The sequence below is a fragment of the Neophocaena asiaeorientalis genome, unplaced genomic scaffold, assembly GCF_003031525.2.
Source record: "Neophocaena asiaeorientalis asiaeorientalis breed wild unplaced genomic scaffold, Neophocaena_asiaeorientalis_V1.1 scaffold119, whole genome shotgun sequence".
NCBI classification, from domain to species: Eukaryota; Metazoa; Chordata; class Mammalia; order Artiodactyla; family Phocoenidae; genus Neophocaena; species Neophocaena asiaeorientalis.
In genome coordinates this window covers 5,420,216-5,428,099 of record NW_020175821.1, presented here as the reverse complement: position 1 = coordinate 5,428,099, position 7,884 = coordinate 5,420,216, and the positions used below count along the sequence as shown (strand labels likewise).

At 36.8% G+C, this 7,884-nt stretch overlaps 1 protein-coding gene across 2 annotated transcripts in view; it reads left to right on the top strand.

The window, feature by feature from the left end:
* Positions 1 to 77: 77 nt before the first annotated feature.
* The window catches only part of SPRED1 (sprouty related EVH1 domain containing 1), a 116,333-nt gene continuing 108,526 nt past the window's right edge, over positions 78 to 7,884 (top strand). Inside the window, exon 1 of one of the 2 annotated variants that reach the window (XM_024732593.1) lies at positions 78 to 514. In XM_024732593.1, the coding sequence (XP_024588361.1) occupies positions 483 to 514 (32 nt within the window). In that variant the 5' untranslated portion in view covers positions 78 to 482. The remainder of the gene's footprint in view (positions 515 to 7,884) is intronic. The other variant, XM_024732594.1, reaches the window with a different exon arrangement.

Below are 7,884 nucleotides of genomic sequence, written 5' to 3'. Positions count from 1 at the left end.
CCGGCCCCCACCGAGCGGAGCCCTGCTTCCTCCTCGCCGCATCCCTGAGGGAAGCGCCGCCTCTGCTCCCGGGTTCTCCGCCCGACCGCCCGCCTGCTCGCTCCTTCCTGGCCGGACCCCGCCGCGCTCCACCCCAGTGGCCGGAGGAGCCGCTCTCCAGTCTGCCTTCACAACCTCCTTCCTTTTTTCCTTCGCTTCCCAATCCTTCCCGGCCTCATCGGATCTCTTGGTTGGGCGCTGAGGCGGGGGAAGAGGCTGGGGTCGCCACGGCGGAGGTTGCCCCCCCCCCCCCCCGGCGGGGGTGGCCGGGGTTCCCGGCTGGGGGGGCACCGTTCCGGGTGAGGCATCCACCATGGTGAGGCCCCTGAGCCGCTGCCCCCGCGCCCCCCCGGCCGCCGCTGCCTCCTGCCCCTCGGTGCTGCTGCTGCTTCTCCGCCTGCTGTTGCTCCTCCATCTCCAGATCGGATCACGGTGAGGGAAAGATGAGCGAGGAGACGGCGACTTCTGACAACGAGTAAGCACCTCACAGATCTAGATTACTTTCCCCCCACCCCCCCATTCTTCCTTGGCACCTCCCCAGACCCCCTCGGAGACTTGGGTGCTTGCAATCCTGGAGAGTTGAGTGCATTCTGTTCTGGAGAAAACATTTGATTTCCTTAGCCATTTTATTTAATGGCAGCAACCCCCGACCCCCACCCCCACCCCCAGTATTTAGTTGCTTTCTTCTGGGAGAAGGTATTGAATGTTGGGCTGGAGTTGGGCTGGAATGGCAATTGTATGTCCATGAGATGGAATAATGTAGATGGATGGAGTCGGGGTAGAAATTACCCCAGTGCCTGGAAGACCTCTGACCTGTCCTTTTTCACTTTAGCACACCAGTCAACATACCTTGAATATCCGTCCATACTCCTTTATAGCTATTTCACTTGGAAACTAATGTGTGGGAGCACCTCTTGCAGCAAACTGCTCTTGAATCTTAATTCGATGAGTCAGTGACTCTTAAATACCGATTAAGCCTTCCCCCCTCCCCCCCGCCCTTTTTAAACTTATGACCTGTAAGATTCTTGTAAAAAATGGGGCGAGGGAAACATTTTTATAATTTAATAGCATTAAGGACACCTGGAGTGTGGGAGATGTTGAACTATTCTATTTTGCCTTTGCGAATACTGGATTTGTCTTTATTAGCATAAAATAATTTTATAGGCTAATTTTTATCTTTCAGCTATATTGAAACACACCGTTTACGTTGATTTAACACTGTTTACATTGCTGAACATGTTGATGACTTCATTCATTAACTTGTAGAGCGTCCCGGCTTAAGTTTTTGTTTATTTGGGCTGTCCTTATGTTTTCCAAACGAAATACTTTGCCTTTTAAATATTTTGCTTTAACATAACAGCTGACTGGAGGAATAATGATGCGGCTACAGTTTCCTATTGAGACGGGGTTTAATTCCATGCGAATATTTGTGTCCGTTTTCTTGTAATTAAATTCAAGTTTTATCTTCGGAGGGTTGGAAATGGTTAAGTGAGTTAGGACTAGTCCTAGGACGCATTCCTTTAAGTAAAGTGCATTCCTCGGATCAGACCTTTCTGAGACAACTTTAAAGTCCAAGGCCTAGGCTTGTTTAACATAAAATAGCTTGAGAAATGCCAAGCAGCGTCCCCCCACCCCTCAACACACTCTTCTGATGAGCGGGGGTGGGAGAAGGTGGATTGCTGCAGTGTCAGTGCAGTCTAGAAGCAGAAGTGGCCGCCATGTTCTCTCTCTTTTTGTGAATCGCCCTCATTTGCATAGCACACTCTTCATTCATAAAAAAATAATTAAACATCCATCACCTTGGACATCTTGAAAGGATTTCCCAAGGAAAAAATTCGAAGCTCAACTGCCTGTCTTCATGTAGATTTTTGAGTTCAGAAAGTAAGGAGAATTCGAAGTTATAGGTTAAATTCAAAAATAGACGCCCACACAAACAACTACCCCTGTTCTCAGAATGTTGACACAGTTATGTGGGAAATATCAGTTCGGGGAGGTGCTGGGATCACGTGATCGCCTCCATTCATAAAATACCTGGCTGTCCATTCACAGTGCAGTACACTGTCTCACTGCCTTCCGCAGATTAGACCTACTTTGAGAGAGATCAAGAAGTATCTCAGCGCTTAGTTAGGAGAAAAACTGCTAAAAATCCTAACAGAATGACGATAATTTTTGCTGCCGTCTTCTTTTAAGAAAGTAGCCTGGATTAAAATGTCAAGTTCTATTTTGGAGATGGGAGAAGACTAATTACTATATTTAAAGTAAAATATTGAATACCTCCTTTTTGGGTGCAGCTAATTAGAAACGCTAATATGGGAATGTGAATTGACACACCTGTGAAATACAGTTTTTAAGTGAGCTCTTTTTCAAATACTTGTCATGGATAAATTGAGAGTACAGGTTTTCCGGTGTAGTGATTATCAGTGGATGATACCACTTTTACACTAAAAATGAATAAATATTCCCGGTGGTTTAAGTCCAAAGATTTTGATATTTGAAACACCTAAGGGCAATATTTACTGGTAGGATTGCCTTTAAAAAAAATTTTTTTTTTAATGTATTTAGTATGGGACAATTTGGAAATTATCTCACTCACCCAGACTTTCAGAATTCTGTTTTCACAAATTTATCCTGGTTTATTAGTAAATTTTTCCCTACTAGGGGCTTTGTTATGTTTATTTTGGTAGGTCAAGAATAATATGTTTTAGCGTATAATTTTTTGCCATGAGATGTTAACTCTTCATGGGGACAAACTCTTGGAGGTGTTACTTAAAAATTTTTTTTATTTTAGAAAGTGATGTGTTCATCTGATAATCAGTTTTATTATAGCCCGCATTGTTTGTGTAATAGCTAAATCACAAAGAGTGAACTTCTTCAGAATGTAGACTTTATCCCGATAACTTACATATTTCATCTTTCATATATATAGTAATGTTTTGAAATGGCAATTTATTATATACAATCATACCTATTATGAAGAAACAAGAGAGATATTATTGTAGATGCCCTTAAAGCCTTAGCATAGTTTAAAACTGCCCTGTAATATGGATTTTATTTGGGCCTTATGTTTATTTTTTCCTTTTGCTTTTCTCTTTTTAAATCCACAATCAAAAGGTATTTACTTAAAGTAGAGACTGTTCTTAACACTCGAATGTTTTTCCACCTCATTTCGACCTTTAAAGAGTGAAAATCACCAATATCTTGGCAAACTGTTAACCTTTTCTAGATAGCCATTGTGGTAAAATCCAGTAAGGCCTTTAGAGGCCTCATTTTGAAATCCTCTAGTACATGCTTATTTGAAATTAGAGTTCTGTGTAGAGAGAGAAATAGTTCTCAGAGGTTGACTGTGGGTATATAATTAATCAAGAATTACTGAAGGATCATATTATAAGTCTATAACACTTTGTCTTATGCAGTGCCAAACTTGGGGAAGGGTTGGTGAAAGTCTGCTTTTCTTCTCTGACCTTCAGTAGGAACTGGAACTGCATTAAAAGTGCCATTAAAAAAAAAAAAAATTCCTTCATGCAAGAGTAATAGTTCATTTCAAATAATGTACAAAATGGTCTTTAAAGTAAGTAATTATTTATTAAACAAATATTTATTTATTTAATAAGTCTTAACATTTGACATATAATCAAACTTTACCTTTTCTGTGATGTTGATGATGAATCATATTCATTTATTGGATTTTTACTATGTACCAAGAATAAAAATATGTGATAAATGCTTTACACATGTATTATGTAATTTATGTATATACATGTAGCTTCAACAGAGTAGAATTGCATAGTAGGTACTATCATACCTTAATATATTGTGAACATTTTCCTGTGTCATTAAATATTTCCTAAAACATAATTTTTAATGCCTACAATATATTCACTGTATAACATATATTAGTTTTAATCAGTCTACTATGTCTCTTATTTCTGAACAATGCTGCATTTGATCCTGAGTTCTGTCTTCATCCAAATTTATTACTTTTTCCTTGAAATAGTCTAGGAGTGGAGTAAAAGATGCAAATTTTAAGTTGTTTTATTTTTTCTGCTAAATTACCCTCTAGAAAAGAAACAGTGTGTGAGAGTGCTTATGCCTTGAAATGTCCAGTTCTTTTTGAAAAAAATTTTGCCAATTTTGAAGGTGGAAGTGAGATCATGTTCCTACTTTTAAGATGTGATGGATAATAAAATAAAATTGAGTTTTCAAAAAACTTGTTAGGTTGTTTTGGGGCAATTGGACTGTTTTAAAATATAAGCAGAATTAAAATGATCATACCAAAGGCATCTGCAGATAATTTAACTCTTAACCATCTTTTATGCAGTATGGTATAATATAAAGAACATTGGACTTGGAATTAGGAGATGCATTTCTGTCCTCACTGTCACTAATTTATTCTGTGATTCTGGGCAAGTGACGGCCTTTGTGGCCCTCAGTTTGCTCACTTGTAAATCAAGGAATTTGAACTAAGCATCATTATGGGCCCTTCTTGTGCTAAATTACCCTAAAGTAATACAGTGATAGACACATTGCAAGTCACTAGACTTGTAACATACATATTTGTCAGTTGGTCAATTTTATTAGATTGTTGATTTTGACATATTTAAGCAAATGAAAGACTTCCAATAGAGATCTTGTAGTATTATGAAGTAGAAGCATGAATTTTGAAGAAACAAGATAAATTTGGAAACAGTTGGTGCATTCATAATCTTTTAAGACTTTCTCATTTTGAGCTTAATTTAATAGCCATGTGTCTTTGATAATATATATACATCACAGATGGAGAACTTTGTAGTGCTCTTTTTTTTTTCTTTTAAATAAATATGGTCTCTGGATGAATAAGTAAACAAAAGGCTATTGGGCTTAAACATCAATTTGAGTAGTTCTGAGAGGAATACATTAACAAGATACCAGCCCTCATGCTTTACTTACTGGCCTAGAAGTGTCAAAAGTAAATCTTCTCATTTGGTTATTCATACAAATTATGTTAATCTAATACTAAAGGATAATTTCACATTTATTCAGTGCAACAAATTAACTCAGACAATGAATTTTTTCATTCTTTAACATTTAAGTTGAATTTGCTGTTTATCTCAAGTTGTATGTCATAGCTGCATCTCATTTTAGAGTCCAGTACCAAAGTTACTACAAATCCCCAAGATGTTGTTTTTATGGCACTCAGAATGGTTTGAAATGGAAAACAGGTGAACTTATTGGTGTATTTTTGTTTAAACATGGTTCATTATTTTTGCTAAAACATAGTTTATTAGTAATGGATCTCAGACTGAGGTGTTAAATTGATTTAGACATAAGAGTCTTAGAATTCAGGGTGTTTTTACTAATCTCTAACTGAAACTTGTTTACTTTCATAATTGAAGAAAATACCAGCAAAGCATAGCAGCATCAGAGGTACTTGTGACAGCAACTGTATTAGTTTCCTAGGGCTGCTGTAACAAAGTACCACGTGTGTGTCATGCCCATCTTCTCATAAGGACACTACTGGATTAGGAGCACTCAACTCCAGTATGACCTTCTCTTAACTAATTACATCTGCAGTGACCCTCTTTCCAAATAAGGTCACATTCTGTGGTACTGGGGGTTAGGACCCAACATCTTTTTTGGAAAGATTCAATTCAACCCATAACACCGATAGAAATCAGATTTTTTTCTTTCTTACAGTACAATTGCTGTTCAGTTGTTACAAATATCTTGAAATAGCACTTACAGTCATCACTAGTTTGAAATTATTATAGTTATTAAGCCATTGCTAGAGCTTGTATTTTAATATGTTAGTACAAAAACATTACTATATCAAAATTAATAGTATATGTGCTGCCAAAGCAAGCACCAAAATTTAAAATATTTTGATAATTATTTCAATATAATTGATTTCTTTTGTAATTTTATGTAGTTTGTTTTAAGCCTTTAATATTCTGAGAAAGGGGGCCATTGGCTTCACCAGCCTGCCGAAGAGGTCCATGGCACAAAAAGCTAAAGTCTTCCGCTATGACTGAGGCCCTAAAGACTGAACCCAAAGATAGAGATTATAAAATAGGAAGATTAAGAAACATGGACGATAAGATGAACAAGTCCAAGTTACAGCTAAGGGTTGCAAAAGAAGAGGTAATGGAGAGGAAATATTGAGAGATACTGTCTGAGAATTTTCAAAAAGTAGCAAATTAAACCCAATTCAGTGAACTAAAAACAACAAAGCCTCACAGTAAAACCGAGTTTATCGTGAGATTGCAAAAATGTCAACATGAGAAAATCAGTGTAGTTTGTCACATTTGAAGATTAAGGAAGAGAAATGATACAATCTTAAATGCCAGATTGTCATTCAGTCTCTGCTTATAATATGGAAGTGAATGTCCATAATTTATAGATTTATAATTGTTCATAAATATGGATTTATATTCTTTTTCTGCTTCCTAGAAGATTTAGACTTTTAATTTTTCTGATTTAAAATGAGAGTGTTGAATTTTATCAACTTTTAGTGTTGCTTTTAGTTCAAGAATCCTAAGTGATTTTCTTTGTATTTCTGAAATCCACATTTAATCATTCATGTAGCTCATAAATACAGGATTGACTACATAAATTACTTTGTATCTGAAATTTTAAAATTACCTTGGAAGGCATTTTCTATATTTAGAGTATGAAGTATAAGCTTTGGGAAATTTAAGAGTAATTGGAAATTAAATTTTAATCTAATACCAGTTTTATCATTTTATTTCTAAATGTTATCTGTAAAACAGGGAGTATAGTTTAGATAAAAGCCATTATGACTTGGAATGCAGAATCTAATTGTTCTCCTGGTAGTATATAATGGTACTGTTTCTTATGATTAGACACATTTTGTTTGTCTATTCCCTTGGTTAGAGATTACTTTCACAAATACACCGTATTTGTTAATGTGTTGGTATCCGGTAGTTGCATTACCGAAATTTAGATGGAATTTAGTGAAATGTGACTTTGATGCCGCTTTTTCAAAGTTATTGTAACTTTTACCACATCAGAATGTTAATGATTGGCATAAAATCACCAAACATTTTTTACTGTTCTGTTGTGAATTACATTGATATTCTGAGATTGGGATTAAGGATCAATTCTAGGTTTGCCCCCTTAGTAATATGTAAAAACATTTCAGAATTTTAGTTGCTGAATTATATATATGGATTTCTTAGTTTTTCTGGATTTTCTTCAAGAATTTCAGTTCAGTGACATTTGACTGCCTACTGGGCACTTGACTTTTCTTTAGCCCCGGAGATACAAAGGTAAGTAAAACCTGATAACTGCTTTCACTATCCAGCAAGGGAACTAAATCCCTCTGAAATGTGGTGAGTGCTCTGCTTATGAAGCTCTTCAAGGCTTAAGAAGAAAGTAATTCTATCTTTGGTGGATGGCATAGTGGGAGTTGTGTGAAGGAAGCCTTCAGAAAAGAGATGGCATTTAGGAGTCAGCCAGAGAAGAGGGCAATGGAAAGAGGAAGGGCATTCCAAGAAGATGGGAAAAAACCCCAAACAAGCATAAAAGTTATTTCAGTGGTCTAAACCAAACCTGCAGTATCTCCCAAGTATGCCTGTAGTTGAAGTGGAAAATTGACCAAGGAGAGTATTAAATAGTAATAGAAAAATGAATAGGGAGAATCAGGAGTGTTTTCAAGGGAGAGTGAGAAGAGACAACAAAAGAAAAATCTTGAGAGGTAGGAGAGAAAGTATTGAAGACAAAATGGGAAGTGATGAAATGGAGACAGCAAAAAGTAAGATTACATACATTTAGGGGGAAGTGTTAATAGTTGAGATTATTTGCTGGATGAGATGATGTCAGTAGTGGAGAGGAAGAGAAAAAGAGATT